The sequence below is a fragment of the Trachinotus anak genome, unplaced genomic scaffold (genome assembly GCF_046630095.1).
Source record: "Trachinotus anak isolate AG129_WGS33_773 ecotype Australia unplaced genomic scaffold, CSIRO_AGI_Tana_v1 ptg000009l, whole genome shotgun sequence".
Taxonomy (NCBI): domain Eukaryota; kingdom Metazoa; phylum Chordata; class Actinopteri; order Carangiformes; family Carangidae; genus Trachinotus; species Trachinotus anak.
In genome coordinates, this window is record NW_027273860.1 from 22,146,823 (window position 1) to 22,172,510 (window position 25,688).

General features: G+C 42.2%; 1 protein-coding gene across 13 annotated transcripts in view; it reads right to left on the bottom strand.

Annotated features, from left to right (window-relative positions):
* Positions 1 to 25,688, bottom strand: part of ntng1a (netrin g1a) — a 103,976-nt gene extending 78,288 nt beyond the window's left edge. For 11 of the 13 annotated variants that reach the window (XM_071485853.1, XM_071485851.1, XM_071485846.1 and 8 more), the window contains exons 1-2: positions 22,726 to 23,468; positions 15,077 to 15,731 (exon numbers count right to left, since the gene is read on the bottom strand). In XM_071485853.1, coding sequence (XP_071341954.1) covers positions 15,077 to 15,325 — 249 coding nt within the window. In that variant the 5' untranslated portion in view covers positions 15,326 to 15,731; positions 22,726 to 23,468. Of the gene's footprint in view, positions 1 to 15,076; positions 15,732 to 22,725; positions 23,469 to 25,328 lie in introns of those variants that run through there. The other 2 variants (XM_071485852.1, XM_071485843.1) reach the window with 2 other exon arrangements.

The following is a 25,688-nucleotide window of genomic DNA, read 5'->3' on the forward strand; positions in this document are numbered from 1 at the left end:
GAGACATTTTAGTTTGATATTTTAGGAAATACATGTATTGACGTATTCTTTCTGAGAGATAGACGAGAAGATCCATATCACTCTCATCTGCTGGTTAATATAATGCTAGCTTATCTTAGCATAAACAAACCAAGTCCAGTCCTTGTGCTGAGCTAAGCTAACAACTGCTGGCTGTAGCTTCATCAGACAGATGTGAGAGTGGTATCGATTTTCTCAGCATGAGAGTGAATAAGCACGTTTCTCTAAATGTTGAACTGTAATCAAAGAATCACAACGTCCTTGACTCAAAAGTGGCCCCAGTGTGAAAACAAAAATACACATGTCCAAAGTCGTTGCTAACAAAAGCAGATGGAACAAATCTGGTGACCAGGTGAGGCTAACTGTTGTCATGCTGCTATTTGATTGGAAGAAGTTGTCAGAAATTAGTATTTCTTTTAAAGAAAAGAGACAAAGAAAATCATTAATTCATTCTTCAACCAAAGAAAATCTTTGTCAACTGAAATCCTCCCAATTTTGATTGCGGGAAAAAAAATCTATACATAATCTCTAGATCAACTAAAACGGCCACAGTGCACTGAGTGCACTACATCTGGTAGCCTCAACAGCCTAAATGAATAATATATAAATATAAAAAAGGTAGTATTTACATACTAAATTACTAAATACTAATTACTAATACTAAGGCATATACACTATACGAAACCATATCGACCTACTACTATCGGAGAGGATCACCAAACATGAAGGCAGTAGGAGTTTCTACACAAACACAGCTACCAAACTGACAAAGGATAGGTATGTGCTCAGTCACATTATCACCTGGATTACACCGTGTAGAAAAATGTGATATAGCACACTGTGTTAAATCGTAAACTTGTGTAGTTTTTTTGGCTTTGCATCTGATCACAATAGTTTTTGTTGCCTCACGCACCATAGTGTTGGCACACATGCAGGCAACAACCCACCATTTCAGTATCACATGAAAACACCCCACTGCACAAGGCAGGCCAGAGAGAAATGTATCACCATATAAAAATCTAGTATTCATGTAATTGACAACTGATCTGTAATTGTCTGCTTCCCAGTGTTTCTCTGGTATTCTCTAAAGCAGTAAGGGTGATGGCAAGACAGCAAGCCAGCTAATAATACGAGTAGAAGAAAGCTCTTGATGAGATCCAAGGGAATTCAGGCAAGGAGGGGGTAGCAGACTCATATCAAACGCCAACGCTCTCTGCCACAGAGACTGCAGCTTGGCATATCGCCCCCGTGTTTATGGTGGGGGAATAGTCTGAAGCCATGCTGAATGTCGTTGAAAGAGAGCCTTCAACGTGACAACAATGTGTGTCCCAGAGTAACAGCTAATGCCTGGCACCTCTAACTAAATCATTTCATTTAGAGCCTCTGATGCGCAGACAGAGGGGATGTGAAATGCATTGCCACGCCAAGCCTCTCAATCGCTCGCTGTCCTTGCGAACATAATGAACAGATTACCGTTTGCACCCTTGTCACATTATGCTTTGCTGACAAGTGCCTGGCACCTTGTGGGAGATGTTTTCAGCCCCTGTGCGCTCATTCCAGACCGTAAAGCCTGAACAAAATGATTGAAACTAGTTTAGCAGCCACAGGAAATAAAACAACTTGCTAATTAGTGGAGCAATGAACTGAGGCAGACAGTATTGCCTGAGTGGATGGCTTAGGAGATGGAGAGGTTGAAATGCCAAATGTCTATATTCCACCAGCCTTAGGCCAGAGTCCTGCAGACACTGCAAGTCTACATCCAATTTACCAATTGCTCTCTTTCTGTCCTGACTCGGGTTAATAAAATGCTAACCATCTCAATATCCATGACAGCACTTTGCTAACCACCTTCCCTCTAGTTAAATTCAGCTTCTCTTGTCCTTTTTCTCTCCCAGAGAAAGAGTCTGTAAGTCTTGCCTCCGCTTAATCAGGAGGATTGCTTATTAAGGAAAAGCTCCTGGGTCCTTCCTAAATTGGGGAGAGGACAGTCTCGCCAGTGCGATAACTGCAGATTTATGTCAGAATTAGGTGTAAATAGCTGCACTGGTTGTTCCCCTTCTTTAATTAAGCAAGCACATTTTCCAGGCCTCTGTCGTGCACGCTGACCACTCTAGTTTCCTCTGCGGGGCAGATGCTAGCTTACAAAGCAACTCCGTCATGTGTAGGACCGTACACAGAGGAGCCATTTTAAAATTCTCCCAAAAGTTGAATCTCAGTGACAGCTCTTATAGTTGAGTAATTGTTGGGCATGGGTTTGATAATGTTTCTGGCAGAAATGTCACTTCATTTGACTTGTTTTGTTGTCTGCTCTCTTTTTGAACTTGTAATCCAGCCTGTTTACCTCTATCAGAGAGTAGTCATCTGCAGTGATACATGGCAGCAAATGTCAAATTACTTCTCAGTGTGAGGATTAAGCTGAGTGCACAGGAAAATATAATATCGCTTTAAAAGACTGCTGACTCTGTACTTTAGAGACAATTCCATCTGTGGCCTCTCATCTCCCTGAGTTCTATTTTTGATGCTCCAGAAAGGTGCACGTCCCAACAAACTTACACTCTCTTAGCTGCATCTGTACTCATATCTGCCGAGGAGAAAAATACCTGAGATGATTGCAGTGGAAAAATGCTCTTATGCAGTTCATGAGGGGGTACTAAGTGTTCAGATTTAGCATTCAATTTCCATCACTGATAGCATTGCTATTGATTCAGAGTTTGCCCTATGCTCAGTGCGAGCCAGACACAACAGATCTTAGGGTTTGGGAGCCGTCAGTCAACGTAATCCAGGAATCTTTTTCGAAGCCTGTCAGAGTGATGGCCTCACATTTCCCTCAGACAAGGAGGAGGACTGAACGGGCCTAAAAGCTGTCTGAGAGGAGAGGGATGCTCCACGGAGGAAAGTCGACAAGACCAAACAAGCAAGACAAACTGTGAAAGTGGCTTTCACTTGAAACTTATTCCTCTGGGTTAAATCAGGCCTCATTAACGCTTAGAGTCAACAAGTGTTTGGCATCAGGTCATACCCCATTATGCCTTTAAACCATCTTATAATTATTTGATGTGTCCTCAGCAGGTTTTCTGTTTGTAAATGGTCTTGTTTTGACATTAAGAAATTACACACACATTAAATCTCTTACTCTGCATTTTCAAAGGCTACAGCTGAAGGTGCCACGTTTCTCTGCTTTTATTCCTCCTTTCTGATTTGTTTCTACATCTGAAATGGCAAAAAGCTGCAGTTGCATTTTTCACTTCCAGTCAGGGTGACATGAATACGTTATACAAAACTGATCCCAAGGTACATGGCCTACATGTAACTCGTATTTGAACGCTGCAGTCTGGATTTGTCAGCGTTGCCATGACAGAGAGTAAATGTTTCTCACCCGAGACAACTATCATAGCACTGGTGTAATTGTAGTTTGGCTCAGAGACCCAGTGATGTTAAAAAAACTTATTTTGCACTCCTTGTTTTTTACACCAACATAGCAGTTCACATTAGTCTGGAATATAAAGCAGCTCACATCCTAAAATAGATGTGAACAGTTACTGAAACAGTAAGATGTGAGCTGCAGTTCAGAATTCATGAAAGCCTGTGGTGTGGATGTAGATACACACCACAGAAACAGACAAAGAGGCTCACACACACACACACACACACACACACACACTCACACACACACACACACGCCACATACACACACACCACATACACTAGTCAGTCCAAAAAATGGTATTTATTGTGCTGATAAGGGGCGGGAGAACCTGCAGCTTTGAAATGCTGAGTAGAGGAGGGAGAGCGTCTGCCACGGCTGTGGGAGCATCTGACCCCCCACCATGGATAAAAATGAGGGATGGGATTACTGGCATTGCTCCATTCAGAACACCCCCACTTATCTGCTGCAATTAACATTAAAAGCCCCCAACACAAATAAATGAAATCATGAGATCCTCTAAATATGAATGCCACCAGATGCCATGCTTTGGGCTTTGTAAGCTTGTCTGTATTGGCCTATGTGAGTGGTGTGCTTGTCATTTGTTAGCCATGTCCCAAAGAGGGAGGGGAATATTGTGAGGATCAGTTCAAGCAAGCGAACTGTGGGAAATCTGCCCCAGAGGTTCGAAGAGCAATTAAAAGTCAACAGATTTCTCCAGCAGCCCACTACTTTATCTCCATCTATTCCCTGAGCTTCATGCAGGGAGGTGGAAGGAGTACACGGGGGTGGTGGGTGGGGGGGCTTTCAGACCATAATTTTTCATGAGTGATGAACTGTGAAATGTAACAAAAGCCCCCATTGCCACACGAGGGATTTAGAGCCCAAAGAGCAATAAAAGAGAAAAAGGAGTAAAAATGCCTTTGTGAAATAATCGCTTATATGTGGGAGAGGGAAAAAAATGTGTGTCATAGAAATCAGACTGTGAAGGCCCATATGGTTGGTTCATATTATCCACAGGTCCTCAAATCCAGTGTGTGCATGCAGTGAGTATTTAACAATGAGACAATGTGATATTTCTGGCTGACTTGTAGGCAACAGTGAGAGCCTTTAACATATTTAGAGGCTAAATCTGAGCTATGAGCGATCATCCCTTTCTTGACTTATATTCAATACTAATTTTCTGGGAATTCATAATTTCAGTATCTGGAACCAAAGCTGGACGGGAGTGCAACACAATGTTTTTGTTTCCCAAAATGAAACTTTAGCCCTCGTCCTATTGACTTCATTCTCATATGTGCAGGAGAGTACTGCAGCTCTTTCACAGTCTAAACTTATAGTTTCATATGTAAACATGTACAAAAAAAGATACTGAGATTTTCCATTCTTCAGCCTCTCCAAGCTTTCCGCTCCATACTTTATGGCAAAGGAGAAAATGTTTTGCTCCAAACTTTGCAGAAGCAGTCGACAGAAAACCCTGTGGGAGGCTGGAGTCAAGGAGGCCCCCTGTTATCTTGTTATGGCAGTGTAAACGGTGAGGCAACACTCAATGCCTTGATGGAGCCCAGATAGACGAGTCACACACTCACACAGCACAACATCAAAGAGCCACACCTGATGTTGCCTGCATACCAACTTTTCACAAACTTCACTTTTACAAACTTTTCTCCCAGGAAGTAAACACGTCCTCTTGTTTGCTTTTTAAAAGAAACCTCATTTCCATTCATACTGGAAAATAGGAAAACAAAATCTCATAATAATGATGTGGAGACAGGGGAGGGCATTGCTCTTGTATTGCACTGTAGAACTAGTCAACCCTGTCATATGCCACTTTCACTACATATCCTTTAAACTGTAATTATAAGCTGCTGAGGAGGGAAGAACTTGTAATTCACAGTTGGACATTGTGAATTTCAGACGGCAGCGATATACCTTACTTGGTAAAAAGAACCAGAGACAGACTGTTGGCAGAACGGCTGCTAATGTACCACCAAAATACAATCCAACACACTAATACACTACACACCACACTACACACTAATAGTTCAGCTCATGCAGCAGCAGCTGTTTGTTTGGATCTCGTTTCATTTGGTAACAAACCGCGACAACAAAAGAAGCTCATTTATTCTGCCGTGTCTTCAAGGTTAGCACCAGGGCTAATCAACCAGCTGGAATAATGTTTCAACACCTCCTGAATAACCATTGCCAAGTATGACAAGAGTGTGATCGTACAGTTCGAGAGAGTTTTGTTTTAGTGTTGGACTTTCAGAAACATGGTGATTACCCTTTAACATTCTGAGAGAAGGCTTTTAAGATGAGGACTAACCAACATAGCCCTGTCTCAGACAACATATCCAGAGCTGCTAATATGCCAGTCATTAACAGGGCTTTTAACATAACCTGGCCTGACTCAGGTTAGGTGCTGTACCTTTTTAGATTAATTTATGCACATTGGGTTCAGATACGTGTTCCATGTGTCTGTTTTGTGAAGACCTCCATCTTGCACATCACTGAAACAAGGAGAAAACCAAAGTTTGTTACTGAAGTCGCTTTTTATCTGATTATCTATAAGTTTCATAAATCAACAACTATCACATTAATAATACAATTTTCAGGAGGTTCTGTTCTCTGGTAAATATATAATATTTTTAACTGAGTAAATGTCGAACACACACACACACACACACACACACACACACACACAGTAGAACATGTGAGGCTGGATGTTTCCCCACTCAGTCTGATGCAGACTCTGGTCTATGCTGAGCCACAACATGCCTGTAACAGGAACTATGGGATTTTCGGCCAGCACCTGTTTAATGGACTTCTCTTGAGCCCGGTCTGGGCTGGCTGACAGGTCTGTTCATGTTGGCGCATGAAGGCCTGGAAGAACGAGTCGTTGGAGGAAATACGAAAATGATAAAAATTCAGACAGTGCCCGATGCTCATGCAAACTTTATGGCACAGGATGGGTGAGAGAGAATATGATGAGATCCTCCTGTGACCGCAGTGTGTATAACCTTCACACTGCCCAGATAGATACAGTCGTAGGCAATATTCCACCTATTCTCTGTGTGCTGGTAGAGTTTCAGCTGAATGTATCAAGCTACAAAATGAAGGCTTGTTAAGTTGCTGGGTTCAGATTGGGGGAACATGGGAAAAAGCTGAGCGGGCTGCATGTTTCAATGAGCCAGATTCAGATTAGTGTCCTATAACTACACAGTCATGTTTTATTCGATGCATGCTGGGCTATTTAGCACCATGGCCTTCTTTAATATCTCTGCTTGGATTTAACCACATTTAACAGTGGACAACAAAATATTTAGTTCAGAGTTTCCCAACCTGTAGCCCGGGGCCCACTGGTGGGCCATGAAGTCATTGGAGGTTGGCCAACAAATCATTTGCAAAAGGTTTTGGTGAAAAAATGTAATTATATGAAAGAATAAATAATGTTTAAGTTTTAAATTCTAAAACAAAATGATCTTTAAAAACATTCAAAATGCTTAAAAAGTAATTGTCATTGTTTTTTTTCCTCATGCCTATCACTGTAATAAGCTTTTATCTTTCCACTGGCTGGACCTTTGTATACTTGTTTTCTATTCCAGTCTGATTGTGCACAAAAGATCACATTAATGACAGAAACTGGAGCAATCAGAAAGGATAGCAACAGTTAGCAACAGGAGGAATTAAAAGGAAAGAGAGTCAAGAGACAGATAGTGAATTGACCAGTGATCTGTCCCCCATTAAACAAAAAAGAACAACTGAACTTCCCCTGCTTTCAGTTCAGTCCTGAATGATCTGTCATTATCATTAAAATAAAAAGTGCTCTGAGAATGTATGATTTGGCCTCTGTATTGTCAGGGGGTCTGATGAGATCTGCCAACATTTTTGAGCTTTTCTAGTGGGCCATGACTTGTTTTCATTTTGTTGGTTTCTCAGGTTGAGGAGCAGCACAGTGCTTTTAAATTCTTATGGGGTATCACAGTGAAGCACATGCATGTGTCTTAAGTACAGTGCTAAAATCCTTTACCTTAATTTCTTCCCTCATCAGTCTACACTCAGCACCCATAAAAACAATGAAAACTTAATTTTAGACATTTTATCAAAAGGAAATACTGACAAAGTATTCGGACACTTTACTCAGTACTAAGCTGAAACAACTTTGGCAACAATCACAGCCTCCAGTCTACTCAGGTCTGATGTCACAAATTTTGCACAACTGGATTTTGGGATTTTCTGCTCTTCTCTACAGATCCTCTCAGGCTCTGTCAGCTTGGATGGGCACCATCAGTTGTCAGACTGGATTCAGGTCATGGCTCTGGGTGGGCTTCTCAAGGACATTCACAGTTGTCCCTTATCTACTCCTGTGTTTTCTGAGGGTCATTGTCCTGTTGGAAGGTGAACCTTCAGCCCAGTCTGAGATCCTGCCACCACCATGCTTCACTGCTGGGATGGTGTTGGGTGCCTGTTTTCTTCCAGACATGAAGCTTAGACCTGAGGCCAAACAGTTTCAGTCTTGGATTATCAGACCAGAGAGTCTTGTTGTTTTTTTTGCAAACTGAATGCACTGAATAATGGTTGATTAGGCTAATTAAATCAAATAAAAGAACCAGAATTCTCTTGAGCACAGATTAAGACCATGTGTGAAAAAATCAGTCAAGTCTCAAACGCTGCCTGTCTGTGATTTATGCAGAAATAAAAACACTAGATAGCTATCACCAGTCCAATAAAAAACAATGACTTATTCTGCAAGAATTTGTGAATTGCCTGTGTCATGAATTTCAATAAACCTTTGATTTGGTTTGGCTTAATCTTCTGATGTTAAACAGTTTTATTGAATGAATAATACGTTTTTCGATGCTGCTTAATTGCTACTACATTCTTGAAAACTGACCTTTTTAAAGTCAATCTGCAGGTTGGAGAAGCCACCTTTCTGCTTTTTTTTTTAAATCCCACCCCTTCACAGAAAAGCCAGAATAAACAAGTTCATGAGAGCGAATGTCACAGACAACAGTGTGGCCCTGAGAAAAAAGCCCCGTCTCTTTTCTCTCCCTCTCATCTCCTCTAACCCTCGCATTGACTGAGTGTTACCATAAGAGATGAGACATATTGCTGCTGACAGCGCACTCATTTCTCAAGGAAATGTCAGCGTGGAGCCTGTTGAGAGGCAGCACAGTGTGTGAGTGTGGGGTGGGTGGGGTACAGGGGAGTTAAAATGCTTTGTCTGTCTGAAACCTCTAATCAGGATCAGCTTAGGAAAAGGTCAGATTTGTATATCACAATGTAAGACACAGCTCACGGCACCCTCACTTGCATTTATTGTCCTACACACCTAGAAAACCTCTTGTTGGTGCCAGAACAGGTTCTCAGATATTAGACTGCTCGTGGAGACAGCAAACACCTATTGAACCTATTGTGGATCTAAATTACCATCAGGAATCTTGTTTGTCTGCTGTGATGAGCAATGCACCATCTAATGACAGGACTTTATATGAAAGGGGGAGTTTTAGTGACAATAATTGAGCCTCTTATTATGTTTATTTTTGACCCATTTTCAAGTTTAGCTGTGTGAAAAATACCTTTAATTTTTCCTGATCAAAACAAGACTTCATTACATCCTCAATGACCTACTTAATATAATAAGACACATTTTGATCATGCCTCTTTTTTTAAATGCACTGTGTTATTATGGGTCAAATTTCTCTCAGTCATACTTATGGGTTGCTTATACAGAGAAATACACAGTACCGGTAGATGTTACCAAACCATCAAATAATAGTAATACAATCCTATAATTATAGTGTACTCTAGTATAGTATAAAAACATTGTTTAATAAAATAAAAATTATGGCCAAGAAAGAATACTGACTTGAATGAGTGGCGCGCACACACACACACACACACACACAAGACACTACCTGACCTGTAACATTGTAAACTTTTATATCGTTATTATTACAGGAAGCAGTTTTTTCTCACAGAACCTGTAAGGCCTTACATTCTGAAGCAGCATGTGCAGTTGTCTACATCAGTGGTCGGCAACTGGCGGCCTGCGTGCCCAAACTGGCCTGCCAGCATAATATCTGTCCTGTGAGGTTATTTTGATAATATGATTTTTTTTTATCTTACAATATCGACCTGACAGTCTCACATTAAGCTCTAGCTAATGTCGAAATAGAGAATCTCCTCCCACCTGAAGATGCGTATTATACCTTATCCATGTTGAGAGTGAATGAGAGACACAACCATGTGACATCAGGAGCAGCGCACAGCTACTGGTTTTACAATAGATCTCCGTCATAGCAGTCACAGTTACCCACAGAATCACTTCCTCTTTAGCAATTTTGTCTACAAAATAAAAGCGCAAACTTACTTGTCAACCCCTGGTGTACATGAACGAAAGATTCACGACTCAAAAAGCTCTTGATTATATGTTTGATCATGAGGAGGAGGGAGTGCAGGACAAATGTGAAATAAAGGACAATGTTGAATATGATCCAGCTCTGAGGAGGAATAAGACCCTAATGATTCAGAAACTCAAAGAAAGATGAACAAAGTAACATGATCTTCAATCCCCTATGAAAGGCAGGATCCAGAACAATCACAAAATATAATCAAGAGGACAAACTTGGACCCATAAGAAATGTTTAGGACAAATGGGTGTAACCCTTGCCACTAGTCCACAATCCAGGACCTGAGGTCACAGTGGATGAGCAGTTGGTCCAGAGGTCAGAGGTCACTGTCCATTTAGACAATATATTTTTCATAGGATAGTATACATGGTCAAATTTAACCCATAACACAACAGATGTAATAATAATTGCTAATTTTAAGATATAAGTTATTCTGGGAATTATTTTTTTGTTAATCATTTGCCTCTCATGGTCTAATGATATATTTGCTTGTTCTGTTCATCCTAAGCAAAAAAATAGGTCAACTGTGCCAATTTTAAACTAAAAACAATTTGTACACTATACATATATACATGTGTCTATATAATGTATATAATGAAACTTGCAAGTTTTATAGTGCCATCTACTATCTAGAGCAGTTTTACCCTGTCTGTATCCTGTGACTGCTAAGATATAATAATGTTTTCACAATCACTAAATGAAAAACCACCTCACAGTATTCTGAACAGTTCATAGTCAAAATAATCCAAATAAATTATCCACTACTTAGTGTAAAGACGCTAGTGCTCAGCTCATTAATGCTGACTGATAAATTAAATGTTTAACTGACAAGAGCCCTAACACTTAACAAAACCTGATAATGCTGGGAGAAGGAAATGGCTGTTTTCTGTCTTTGTATCGCTTTGCAGTGTCTTGCTGCAGAGCATTCTGCACAATCCATCAACATACAGTAGTATTTTCTGTATGAGTAAACAGTACACAGTGTGACTCAAACACTCCCAACATCATTATATGACAGAGATTTAAAATGTACAGCAGAGCCACAGTATAACTTTGTGGGAAAATGAAAACATGTTCCACAAAGCAGCTTTAGTGGAACAAATAAATACACATGTTCCGCTGAGGCTTCCTTTACTGGCTTATCCAGCTTTGCTAGCAGTTAGAAAAGAGTCAGGGTCCATTTTTCAAAGCTTCAGTCTGTAAATCACATCACTTGTCTCATTAGCTAAGCAGAGGAATTAAGACAGTATTGGTGATCTACCTTCTCCTATCATAGCATAACTTTAATGACCTGGTGTGCTAAAATAGGAAGAAGCTGCATGCTGCACGGCCTTTTTAATAATCTTCCTTGTATCCTCATTTAGATTTGATTGGCTATGAAATGCACCGACCTGCTGGGACTCAGGTTTCAGCATTAATCAGCATTTCCTGGTTGTAAATTGATGGCACACATAGAGACATTTCAGCACTTGCACGGGAATGCATAAGGACATCCTAACACACACACACACACACACACGCACACACACATATATATATATATATAAAAGTATGTTTTTTTAATCTAGTATAAATTATGGAGTTATGCCTTGGAAGGTGGTTCTTTTATGTTTAATGTCACTGACATTCAAGAAGAACCAATAAATGAAAGTTATGTACTGGCGTGGTGGAGTGTTGGATGGATGTTATGTTGTGTTGAGAGTCTTTCTATATGCTGCATGCATGAGGAGAGAGACATAGAGGACGCACCACTGCTGCTCAGTTTGATCTACCTGCACTGGCCGGCACAGACTCATCTAACTCATAATTGTCTAATGCCATTATTCGGAGCAGCCTTTTGTGTTTTGAAGGTCCACAATCAGACCATCAGTTAGTCACTTTGGGAAAAGTTGGTTAACAAGAATCAACTTCTTCCACAGTCATTTTTTTGTTAAGTCACAGCTGCTCTCCTGAACCCTGCACAAACTCAATCATCAGCAGTTGTGTGTGTGTGACCTGTCGAGGTTTTTAAAGGCCAGTCTGAGTCTAACTGGAGGGGACAGTGAAATCTCATATGATGGCAGATTCGTGTGCCAGAGTTCAGTGAATGCCAGCTTATTGCTATCGAAAAGGTCATTGGGCTAGAAGCAGAATGAAAAGTCTTTACTTGGGACAGTGCTGTGTGTATGTGTGTAAGAGTGTGTGTGTGTGTGTGTGTGTGTGTGTGTGTGTGTGTGTGTTTGTGTGTGTGTGCGTGTGCATGTGCATGTGCGTGTGATGCTGTCCTCCTTTATCTGTGACCCTGGGATGAAGGCCGCAACCTGAGATAACCATGCTCATATAAGCACCACACCCTCGAGCTGCTGCATCTCCCTCTGTCTCTCTCCTCTCACCCGGCTCTGGTGTCTGTTACCTTCAGCACTCCAGGAAGCAGACACTAGGCTTTAAGATACCCCCGCCTCAGTGAGCGCAAAATCAATTACTAGAGAGATGAAATTCTCCGATAACACAGCCTAATGATAATTGCCTTGAATTTGCAATGATTTGACTTACGATACAAAGCACTATCGGCACTGCAGCAGCCTACTGGCAGGCAGAGTAGCTGGAATATCAATGATAATTATTCCATTGTTGATTTGGAGCCACGTTACTGCCTGGGGTACATATAAACCAATTGCAGAGAATTGTACTGGATGATAAGCAGCAAGGGTCATATTTCACTGATGTTTGTGTGATTTGTGATGAGTAGTGTACAGTAGAGAAAGGAAATGGTTTTGTGGGGGCTAACCACTGCCTGTTTAATTGAAGCACTCCTATCACATTGATTGCCGGAGACATGAGGGCGGCAGCGCAGGGCATAGTCCCACTAATTCAATAAGCGATCATCAGACTGTTAAAAGGCTGGCAATAATAATAATAATAATAATAATAAACCCATTTCCAACTGTGTGTCTAGAAATAGAATGGCTCTAGTGAAGAATCAGACACAGCTGACTGCTGTTCACCCAGAATTCAGCAATTTCTCCACAGCGCTGCCACTGCACAGCTCCACCGGGCACACTTCAGGTTCAAATGTGGATCAATCAGAGGTCACAGGGCTGCTCAGAGGGAGAGGGGAGTGTGACCCCGTTTTGAACATGACCTCCTAGAAATGCCCCCCTAAACTCAGTGTGCCTTCAACCAACCTTGGACGATCATGGGAGTCAGCATTTTTCAAAAGTGCCTGAGAGATGTCGGGCTGAATAATGTGTCCTATGAATAAAACACATTAGCTACAAAACATGTTGAATTATTCACATTTCGGAGCCGCCATCCCGCCCCACACAGGAGATATTAGTTCTTCAGTCACAGTGTGCTTTGCACAGAGTCCTCTGAGTCTCTATCTCCCCCCATGATCGCTCCTTCTCACTTCTCTCTTGATCATTCACTCACTCTTTGTTATCTGTATTTTGTTAATCCCTCTGTGTTCCTCTGTCTCTCCTCTCAGCTGACTTTCTGCTGATGGCCACTGTCTATTTATACTCCTAAAGTTACGACTTTTCCTGGAACATCTCACTATTTATCAAAAGAGTTCTTGAAGCTGTTGAGGAGTGTGTTTGTTCTGAAAGAATCTTTGATGACTTGGTAATAAACGACGGCCCAAGATGGACTCATCATTTAGCGTGAATCTGAGGCAACCAGCTGTGCGTTTCAAAGTGGGAAGGACCCAGAATAAGGAGGAGGGCGATTTGCTAATTAAATACTTGACCCAATATGCATCTTTTGCTCATTTTATTTTCAGCTCCACCAGGAATTTGTTATTTTTATGATTGCGATAAAATTTGCAGAATCAACAGCATCAAAGGGTAAACCAATCAACCAATCACAACTTTTTATTTCACCATTTAAATATAAAATCCCTCTCTTTCTACAAAACATCACTTTGAAGTCATCAGGATTTTACCAGTGTGGAGCCTTTATCAGCCAGTCAATCATGGCAAATTTGCATTCAGTTTTTTTTATTAAACAGAAAAAGAGCTAATTAGATCATTATTTTAAAAGCCTCTTTTGAAGTCAAGTGGTTTTAATTATAAAACAACTTTAAGCAAAATACAATTTATGACAAAAAAGCTAACTGGTCCAATTTTGTCTCGCAAAAATGGAAATTAAGATTCCCTCTCTCTGTGATCCAAACAGTACACTAATGATGTGACCTGTTGTCAGTTCATGAAAAAAATCTCCTTTACGCAGGAAGTGTTGCATCTTTAAATTTCTGCTTTGTTTAATAACGGGGAACACAGCCAGTAACAAGAGTACAGTGCTGCTTTGAGCTAAATGCTAATGTGAGTGTGCTAACATGCTCACATTGACAATGCCAACATAGTGGTGTTTAGCAGCTATAATGTTTACCATGAAAAAGATTTCATGGCAATCTGTCAGATAGTTTTTGAGATATTTCAGTCTGGACCAAAGCAGTGGACTGTAGGAGCACTGAGAACCACTGTGGCTGAAGGGACACATACATCCAAATATGCTTAAATGAGAGGTAAACAGTGGTCCTGGATCCCATTTTAAGAGTGAAAAATAATCAATGATGACTGCTGACACTGAATTTTCATATATACTGTATATTATTTTGTTGCGTTATTGTGTTTGAGTTAAAAAAACAAACAGTACTGCATCATTAAAGAAAATTGTTGCCAGGCTAACCTCATCTATTTGCACTTGAAATAGTGCTCCACTTAGATTCTCATACATACTGTTGTATTTTTAGTCCACCTGTGCACCATTTCATCCAGAGATTGTTTGAATTTTAAGGCCACTCACTCTTCCAACTCTGGTAAAAGGCACACATTCTCACTTTGAAATCACAGTGACTGAGGTAACTGTGTTTTGGGTGATTCTGATGTGCGTGGGGAGCGAGATGTGTGTTTTCATTGGCAAAGTCACATTATACAGTGTTTTCTGCAAGTAAGCAGCATGAACAGTGCATCAGACAGTGTTTGCAGTGCACGCCAAGAAGCAGCTCTTGCAACAGCAGAACATGACATCAGTGGGCACAAACCTGTATTTCTTCAGCTGCAGCTGCACATCTGAGTCACACTGGCTTTGAAATTGTCTGTTACAGCTCTGGGGTCAGAACAAGCTGAGTAGATACACAATACACAGACCCAGATAAGAAAGCTGCCTTGGTATTTTTTAATTAAGTGTACAGTTTTTAAGGGGGAGACTTTGGGCTTTCTTCACTTTTGCATGTACTCACCAGGGCGCAGTAAGTCTCTGGAGGGTCTCCACAGGTGATGTTGGGGGGATCCAGAGTAACCTTCAGGTACTGGGTCATGTCTGCTGCCTCTGGCTGGCAGGCCATGTAGTCCCAGGTTAGGCCTTCATCTGAGTAAACCTGGGACTTACATACATCGTAGTGGCCCCAGGCTGCAGGGTAGTGCTGCATGGCCGCCTGGCAGAGAGCGGTCCACAGCGCCTGCAGTGTCAACGCAAAATGGAAACGCATGACTGCTCCTCTCTCAGCTCCTTCTCAAGACCTGTATGTCCTTCTGAACGTGTATGAACAAGGAATCGCTCTTCTACTTCCCTCAACACACTTAGCTGGAGTGAGGAGGCATTCCAAACTCCCTTCAGCTGGAGCGAGGGTCAGCTCACAAGTGTCTTGGTTTTTTTTTTTCTCTCAGGTTTCTGGAGTGGTGGATAACTATGATGATGCTGAGGTTACCAGTCTATTAAGAAGATAAGAGGAGAGGACTGAGGGAGGGAGGAGGATGGTGGAGGAGAAGGTGGAGGAAGAGGGGGGAGGTGAGAAGGAGATAGCCCCCTGACACGCTGACAGGAAGATGAGTGACAGGTCTCCTCAGCTCGCCTGGCTGTCACTCATGGTCCTCGTCCTGCGTGGCGATCTGGTGCTGCGGAGAAAAGAGACACAGAGGAAGGTGGGGGTGAGGACACCTCCCTTATAGAGACAGAACCTGACAGTAAGAAAACATTAGCTTGTGCCATGGTGTGGGTGAAAGGTGTATGTGTGAACTGTATAGTTGCAACCACTACACATCCTGTACAGCTGTACCGGAAGCAGTTCAAAAAGAAAAGCTGGCAACACCAGCTGTATTGAATTCTGATATCTAATCTCTGGGGTGACTTTTAGTGTCTGTGCTGTCTTTAATAATATATGTCTCTCTCTAGTTTAATAACAACCTGTTACTGTGGAGTAATTAGTGTTTTCATTTGATTGTCATGAAAGAAAAGTGTCCAACAGTGAAGATAACAGATTAATGGTATCAACAAATTAAGCTTGTGCATTAATTGATTTTTTGGGCACTTGGAGGCAGCACCACAGTAAACACTAGACCAACATGATGTTCCCTCATGAAGTTGATAGTGCAGATATAAACCACCTAATGAATGAAAATCCAATATTTCTCTCCTATTAGACATAAAATCAAAACAACGAGCTGAAAGACACTGAGAAGCTTCGAGGACCTAAGGGGAACAGTGAGGTTCATCTATACAAGCAACACCCTTCACATCACACACAGTAATCTGACACACAGTTAATATAAAAATATTGATTACAGCTGATTTAATTTCACCAACACCAATGTTTCCCTGACTCTATACTGTCCCACTTTGCAACTTCAGGTAAAACAGTCCTATGTTAATAATATGATGTGACTGTTTCATGACAGGAGCCACTGCGCTATATCACATACAGACAGTGATTTACTTTCCAGGGTACAACGCTTCCATTTATAACTGCATTTATAATATTTTGGGCCGTGGCCTCACTTTTCCTTTTGTCTAAATCTTTTGAATTGAAAAACCTATTTAAACACAGCTGAGCATCAGGCATGAAAATATTTAACCCCTCACTCTCCTACACCTCATGTCATTGGCATCAATCTGAAATGTAATCACAAACTGTCTGCTTTTTACAGGTATTTATTCCTCCAAAGTCCTTTTGAATGATCTTAAAAAGTCTTAAATTTGACTATATCCTGTGTGTGCAACATACATATTCAGTGTTGGGGAAGCTTTAGTGTGGTGACTCTTCCTCAGTCTGAGATTCAGGAGGTTTATTCATGATGATGTTGTCACTGAGTTGTCACTGAGCAACACCCACCCTGGGCTCTTGCACATGCACTACACTAAGAACAAGTGTGTGGTGGTGACTGCCTGACAAATACATTGGGCTGCCTTCACAGTGGCCAGGGCTGCTCAAAGTGGGTTCAGTTACAGTAAACAAAGCATGGTAAAATAAAAATAATTAAAAAAACTTTCCTCTTCATTGATGACCCAACAATGTTTGTAGTTTCAGTCGTTTACAACACAAATATGGCAAAAAAGTAATTTAACTACTTGAATCGCTATGCTCATATGGATGTAACTGAACTACCAGCAGCTCCTGCAAAATGTAGTTGAACTACTAGTTTAATTACATGTCACTCACTGCTCCCCAACACTGTACACATTACTGTTATAGAGATGTATACAAATATCAGCATTAACAGGATGCAAAAAAGCTGCTGAGCACATGTTGTGACAAACTGACAAGGTGACGTGTGTAATGTGAGAGTGAGGAACACAATGTGTGAAAAATAATAGTGTTTATTGAACTTGTATTTACATTGAACAGTCTATCTTAAGCCTAGAGACACATTAGGACACACACCTTCCTGAGGATTCACTTCATTGTGGAGAGACAATGATAAACTGCACAGATGTGATAATAGTGATATTTTCATATTCCTCTTCAAAGTGTAAATTTGACACAATGTAAACAAGGTAGAATAGATCTGGAACTTCATCTGTGTCAGATATTTTCAACCTGTGCCATTCAGAGTCATGTCAGTCTAATATAATGTAAATCATCATTTTATGGAGCAGCCAAGGTCAGGGGCAAAGGCTCAGTAGCATACAAATACGCCACATCCTATACAAAGCAGCAGGCAGATGAAAGAAAAGAAACATGTTTTAATACTACTGGAAAAATATATCACAGAAGAATGCAGTGAAAGTGAGATTCTCAAAAAATATTCTCTTCAACTGGATCCAAACTGAAATATTATGGCATACACAATGGCGTATTAAATACCATTCATTCTAATGCAAAAGAAAAATCCATCACATCAATCACAATGAGCATTATCCTCGGACATGGTTAAATTCTGGGAATAAGAAGAAGCTGATCGAGGAAGAGAATGTAAAATCAGTTTTAAAAAAAAGAAGCAAGTATCGCAAGTCAGAGGACGGAGGAAGGAGGATGAGGTTAAGGGGGAAAGAAATGAAGCACCTTAAATGTAAAATGTAAGAACGTCAATGGGGGAGATGTCAGCAGGTGAGGAAGCAGCCAATTATCCAGAGGAACTCTTGGCACTGAGCTCCCTGTTCCCATTAAGAGACATAATATTACCATGTTAAGGAGGAGACTAAAGAGATGGCCAGAAAGTGTCTGCATGTAAGAGTCTGCGTGTGTGTATGTGTGTGTGTGCTTCACATTCAACCTCTGGATAAAGAGAGGTTCAAGTCATGGGTAATGAGACAACAAGCACTAGCGAAGCTTCGATAACAAGCAATAGAGATCACAAAAGCAGGGTCATTATCACTGCACCGTCCTGGACACAGTGGCCCCTTCCTCTCATTACTCCCTGCTTATAACCCGTCGCCCCGACGAGACAAGGTGAGGAGAGAAAGGGAGAGCAGATGGAAGAAGTGAGGATGTGCATTTTAAGTGAGAAAAAGGTTTATTTTAGGGCAGGTCGCTTCCTCCAACCATCGATCAAGGTTTGAGGACATCAGAGGAGGAGTGCTCACAGGAAGTCTGAAATTCTGCCATGTACAGGAATATACAGGCACGGAGCGATAAACACTTACAGTAACAATGGGAGGTGGCTGGTGTGAGGGAGGATGACGGCCAGAGAAACTATTTTTGTGTTACACTTTAAAAAAAGGCTTTTTATTAGAAATGAAGATAAAGTGTGAAACATTAAAACAGAAATTTCAAGATTTAACAACAGGCTAATTGTTATTCTCCTGTGTGTGTAAAACCAAGTAAATCGCCTTAAAAATCCCCACCAGAAATACTTTAAGAAATATAAAAAACATTCTGCTTTGAATGATCATTTGTGTCTGGTGTGATTTTGCAGGAAAGATCAATTATGTAGTTACATTTTGTTTTTATTAAATTACATCTCCTCAGTGAAACACCCAAAATCTGCAAATATTTTTCATTTCAGAAGTCTAACTTCTGGACACAAGATGTCTCCTGCTTCACTTAACATGCACTGAAGGTATCAAGTTTTCACATTAACACCATGACAGGTTTCCAAACTAGCTATATTGTCACAAAATCCTAATCTTAGGTGAGCACAGCATTGTTCTCAAACATCCATGTGAACTAACAACAAGCAAAACACATTTTGGAGTTGAAGGTGTCTTTGAAAATAAAGATATTAAGCCCAAACACAGACAAAATGAAACAAAATGAAAACTTTGCTATTGGCAGCTTCGGGGCAAATATATTTATACAGACCTTCATACAATTCTAGTAAAGCACATACAGGACACCAGCTTGTGAGGTGCACGCTCACAGCCTGCCCCTGAAATAACAGCGGACTGTACCAACCCGTCAGTGCTGCAACCACATGAATCTTTCACAAGGCCTGTGAGGGTTTGTTTGCCTGGCAAGGTCACCCCACCCACTCAAACAGCCACCCAAACAGCCACCCATTACACCCGACCCCTCACCTGTCTGTGGGCCTGAGAAACAGCCCCGGGTGTCCACTTCCATTTCATCCTCTGGGCCACTCGAGCATGACTGAGTGTTTCTCCAAATCATGGGGGAAATGTTACACGCATGTCCCCAGAGCTGCTCCTTACTACTGGGGGGAGTCACTTGTAAATCGTGCACATCATCAAATGAACAAATAAAAGACAATGCCCTTCATTTTACAGCTCCTTTCTTACTTTAGCAGTAAAACCTCTGCAGGAGTGCATGTCTGCCTTTATCTGTATATTTCAAATTACCAAACAAACAGTTTGTTCCTTTGACCCAACATGTTTCCCTTTATCTGTCCCCAACCACTTCATCTCCCATCTTTTTACTTTTCAATTTTTGCCCATATTGACTTTCTTATTTTTGTTGACCAGTGGTTTGTGTGGGTTCAGCCTTTCCCCTGCTGCTGGCTGCGTGGCGTCAACATTATCAACTGCTCCAGACTGCATTCTTAGTTGTTCTCAGACCAAATGCCCCCATTTTTCTCAGCCTTCCTTACACTGGTGAGAAATGTCTGGTCATAATCTCTCAGGAATCTTCTGTGATGACCCACAGGGGGCAGTACCTTCACACCTACCTGCCTGATTCTTTAGCAATTCAACAAATTAAAATGTCCTAAAATTGAAAAAAAAAATGTCGCTTTCATATCTAAACGATGTGCCCAGAGTAAGGTGGCATAATTACAAGGGTACTGCTGATATCTGGGCTATTTTCCCCCTTTCATTTTTAATTTCACGCATTTTATGCACTTTCAAGGGCAGTTTGTGACCCTGCCTCTATCCTGTCTCTACCTACTTTCATCTTTTCTGACTCTACCTGTTTCATATTCCTCACCAGTGCCTTACTAAAAGAGAAACAAGAGTGCAAGAGAGAGAAGGGCAGAAAGACAGGAGGGCAGACAGTCAGAAACAGATGAAAGACAGATGAAGATAGAAGCTGGCCCGGCTTCACAAAAAGAAAGCCTCCTGCCTGCTCTCTGTGCTCCACTCACCAGATTTCTCTGCCTGCCTTTCCAGAATCCCTAATCTTGCCTGTTAACAATCTGCCAATAGGGCCGCTGTCCTCATGAATAAACATAAGGAGAGTGGAGCATGGTCCGGCAAACATGACAGTCAGCGTTCCCCGAGAACAGTGAGCATGTCTGTAATGCATCCCTGCGGCTTGCCCCGAGTCGGCCCATCACTTAGAGCTCTTTCCCACTTCTTAAAATGTCGCCGCCTTCAATCAGCAGGCTTATGATCTTTTAAAAATGATGACAGGTAGGGAATGGATGGGGTGCTGACAGCTGGTTCACTGACTGTGTTGGAGATGGGTGGCCAGATTCAGAAGGAATCAAAGCTGAGGCTCTGCTCCAGGGTTAGACAAATAGTCTGCCTGTTTCATTTATCCAAAACTGGGCTTTTACTGAGGTTTGTTTTCTGCCTGTGATGTGATAAATTCACACTGGTCTGTGAAACCCGCATGCAATGAAAATCCATGAATGTGTTTCTTTCATAAAGCCTGAAAGAATTTCATTCATTTGGAGTTTTTGTTCCTCATGTTTGAGACTCTTTTCTACCTAAAAGATAAACTGAAAAACACAAACGAAGAATTCAGACATGTCATTGGAAGCATTTGGTGGGGTCTATCAAGAAGCCGCGTTTGAACCCCACTGAGCTAGCCTAATGACTCCGGTAACAGGACGTGCCTGCTGCCTCTCCTCAAATCCAGTCTACGGGAGCCAGACAGGTCAGGCCTCTGAAGACGAGCAAGTCCCTGACTGCTTGAGACGTGCTTCACTTGCCTCCACCAGCTGCATCTGCCACAATCCTCTATCACTCCCTCTTCCTGACTCCATCCACCCCACCCCCTCCCCTGAGCGGCCAAAGCTGCCACGTGCACACTTAGCGTGCAAGAGCAGCACTTTTGACAGGGTGACTGTGGCAATGCTATCTCAAGTCGAGCTGAACACCCTCGGGCATCAGTTACTCCAATGAGACAGTGAGACAAGATCACGCCTACACCACCCTCCCTCCATCCATCCCCTGCCTCTGCCTCTCCTCGCCACCAAGTATGCTTCTCTTCGCGACACAGGAACATCTTATGCATTATTAAAGACACTTTTCCTAAAAGGCTGCCAGCACATTATTCTGCAACCACAGTGACATGTCTGGAGACTCAAAATGTCCACTTTAGCTCTGAAGAATGTGCTCACCCAGGTAGCTCTCTCCAGATGGAAATGTTGTAAAAAGGCTGAAACAGCGACAGCTACTTTAAGCCCTCATTCAATGACTTGTTATAGGCCTACCTGCCATGTTATTATGTGAAAAGTAAAATACTAAATCAAATAATAAAAACAGACTACGATCACAGTTAGAAAGCACCTAAAGTGACTATTGATTGTGACTGTAAGTTGCAATGTTCAGTCAAACAGATGAGTAACTCATCTGCAGGTGCTGTTAAAGGAACAATCTACTGTTCATCCATCCAGTAACTGCCTCTGTTCTGAACTCAGGGGCAATCATCTTTAATGGTGATGGTTATGAGCACCTTAAAGGAAGAATTGTTTATTGTCTAATATAAGGCCAAGATAAAGTCATGTGGGTCTTATAACTGTTATAAATAATATCATAGCTAAAGAGCATGCATATCCTCAGACGACTGTGTAAAATATCTGCCTGAAGTCTTACTCACTGGGCTGTAATTGAAATCAAGCAGGTCTTGATTCAGTGTAGTAAACCACGACTGAGACCATGTTCCAAAACCGCTCTATGTGTAGGATAACAGGCTGATCATATAATGACGTATTAAAGGTGGGCCATGACACAAATGTAATTACGCGTAACAGATTGGCAACGACTAAATAACGAGTTCCACAAGGGGGCGCTTATAAAAATGACCTGAGGAAATGGTGTTAAGTCATGGTCGCTTCATTTCTACAGTTTAATAAGTCCTTCTCTGTGGTTCAGCAAGTCTGGAAAGTTGTTCATGCTTTTTAGGGGTTAAAGAACCACAACTCTCTGCGCACTCCGTATCTGACCATTGTGTGAGAAAAATGCATCCAGGCCAAAGCCAAGTAACTCCCAACAACGACCACCATCTACTGTAACGCAAAAAGTAAAGTTTAAAAGTGAAAAGGTCAAACTTACATCTCCTGAATGCGCCTCTTGGACCGGGTTCTCCGTGTCCCTCTGCTCTTTAACGCTGTTCAACAAGTTCAGAGCAGCAGAATGAACACTGATGAAGAAAGAAGCTCTTTAAGACGCGCTCCTTAACGGGAATGTGATGAGTACGCACGTTAGTCTCTGAGGAATCGCTGTGCGCACCATCTCTCACACTTGTTTGGCGACCGAGGGGGGAGAAAACGATCAAGCGGAGGATATTCCTGCCACTTCAAAACAAATGACTGATCACCGTCCTGAGGGCTCGGTCAGCACCGCGCCTGGTGGAAACGGGGGGATTTCTGAGCAGAAGCTCCGGTGCCAAAGTGTCCATCATCCTCTCTCCAAGTGTCATTCCATCACGGCGTCAATCTGAGGCACAGTGATGTCCGCAGAAAACAAAACCCCCACTACTGCAAAACAAACTTTGACCTGCTGGCGTGCTTCCCTCCTCTTTTCGCCCTGTTTAAAATTCCTTCATTCCCAAAGACTCCGGCGTGTGGCTCTGCGCGAATCTCGTCCTCACCCTCTTCTTTCGCTCCTGCCTGGCTATGAATTGGTTTCAGTCACTCAACAGGGACATGAATCGCACCAATTAAACTCGGCCGCTGAGAATATCCGCTCGCATCAACGCATCTTCTCCGGGACGTCTCCCCGGCACGGCGCAGAACCGACCGCCCAGACGGAGATGACGGGGAAGAAAATGCGCTCCGAGGCTCTATTAGATGAGACGCACACTCAGCTTGCCCCCCCACCCCCCCAACACCACCACACACCTATGGTTTCTCTCCCCACCCCTCTAGCCCGTATCCAACCTCCACCCACCACGCACATTCACATCGACAAGCACCATCCTCCTTTGGGACCCGACAAACTCAGAGGGGGACGAATCGCCTCCACTGGAACCTCGTTTGTTGGAGTTCAGCCGAGGCGCTTGACCGCGGGACAGGATCCAACAAACACAGATGTTAAAAGCCTCAGGGAAATAAAACAGAAGCCTTATGATCATGATACTATTATTATTATTATTATTATTATTAGTAGTAGTAGTAGTAGTAGTAGTAGTAGTAGTAAACCTATTATTATTATTATTACTGGCAACGGAACAAAAATCTAAAGTGTTGTGTTTCGTGTTTCTGTCTCCCCAGCCCGTTGTGCACGGGCCGAATTGCTACATCTTACTGGTTAATTCTTAATTCTTAAATTATAACTTGCAAATCGTTACATGTATCTTACCTAATAAAACAAATCCAATATTTGAATTATTTGTAACGATTCAGAAAGATGCGTAATTAATCCAAAGTCCCTCTTATATTAATACATGAAGGGGGATACTGAGGATTTAGTTTAGCCTCACCCAGTATGGTGTTTGAACTCCAAATAAGTGCATGAGGGGAGGGTGAACATCTTTTAATTGTCTAAATAATAATAATAATAATAAGAGGAGGAGGAGGAAGGCGTCTCCTCAGTGCGTCTCCTCAACTGACCGTGGTTAACTGACCAATAAATAAATGTCTATAATTTCACATCCAAACTCTCACATCCACAGTTGCAAACTCACGTATTTTCTCATAATAAAATTGGATCAACGAAAGGCGACGTGGCTTCAAACAATCCCATCTTATTCTGTTCTTCATCTGCACCAGACAATAAGATTTCTAATAAAAGAAGAGAGGATGTTTTGTCAGGCTTGGAGAGTGCAGCACACTCTCACACCTTAATTGATTCCCACAAACAGCGAGAGGGGGAGAGATGAGGGTGTGAAGGAGTCAGGTCGAGGCACTTGGCGCACAGGTTAACCTCGCAGCAGGTTGACAAGCCTGTCCACAGCTGAATGTGTGGTTGTATACAGTCTGTACGCAGGATCTATAGGCCCAGAGAGGCCCTAATCACCCCCGCACACATCACCCTGACCTGTGCTGATGCTTCTAACCTTCAAGGATATTGTCAGCAAGGAAGAAAGGCGAGAGAGATTGGTTTTTAAAAGATGAGATAAGGATAAAGGATGAATGTTTATCCAGCGTGAGAGAAAATCCAATTGGATGACAAGAGCGCAGTGCTCCGTGTTATTTACAAATGACAAGGAATCGTGCGTGTTATTATCTGCACATAGTATGACTGATTCATTTCAACAGACTTACTGGATGTAAAAATGCAGAGCACAGAGCAGCTTGGATCTGTGCGCCCAGAGCGCGTCCATGTGTCCTTTATTTCCCCTGTATACAGGTGAGTTATTACAAAACTGAACAAAGGCAGTTTGTTCAAAGTGTAAACCAGCTCCTTCTTGCTCCTACAGTGTGTAGAGACAACAGGGTGAGGGCTGCACCTGATTTCTTTCTGCTTATCGCTTGTGTTCATTAGTCAGTTTCCAGGCATGGATAAGCTAAGGCAGGGCACCGAGAGAGAGCAGAAAAGACAACAGCAGGGTGTCCTATCTGCTCTCTGAATAGTCGCCTTACTTTCTCTAATCACGACGCACAATTTGATCACCCACTCGGCGCGCTTCGCAGAAAAGCTTCAAAAGTTTACGCGCCCCCCATCCACTTGAAGACTGATGAAATCAAAAGAAATCGGCTGTGTGAGCCTCTCACCTTGGTCCTCAGTGCTTCATGCTGTCGAGGGCAGCCAGTCATGTAGCCTGTTGCAGCCAAATAAATCCGCTTTGAAACGGGACATCTTAGCACGGCGCAGGAACGGAGACTCGCCGTAGAAGCGACCCGTTTGTCTCAGCCGCTCCCGGGGAATGGAGGAGAGCTCCCGGTAGCCACACAGCCTCAGAGCCGGACACACAAGTGGAGGCGACTGGAGAAAATCCGTCTAAACCAAATATAACGTTTTTAAAACACCAGGCCACAATGAAGCGATGACATGATAAAATAAGAGTCCAGGTGGCTCCTGAAGAAGAGCCTCAGAGAAGCAGGGTGACCAGACTCGCTGCTCTCAGACACACT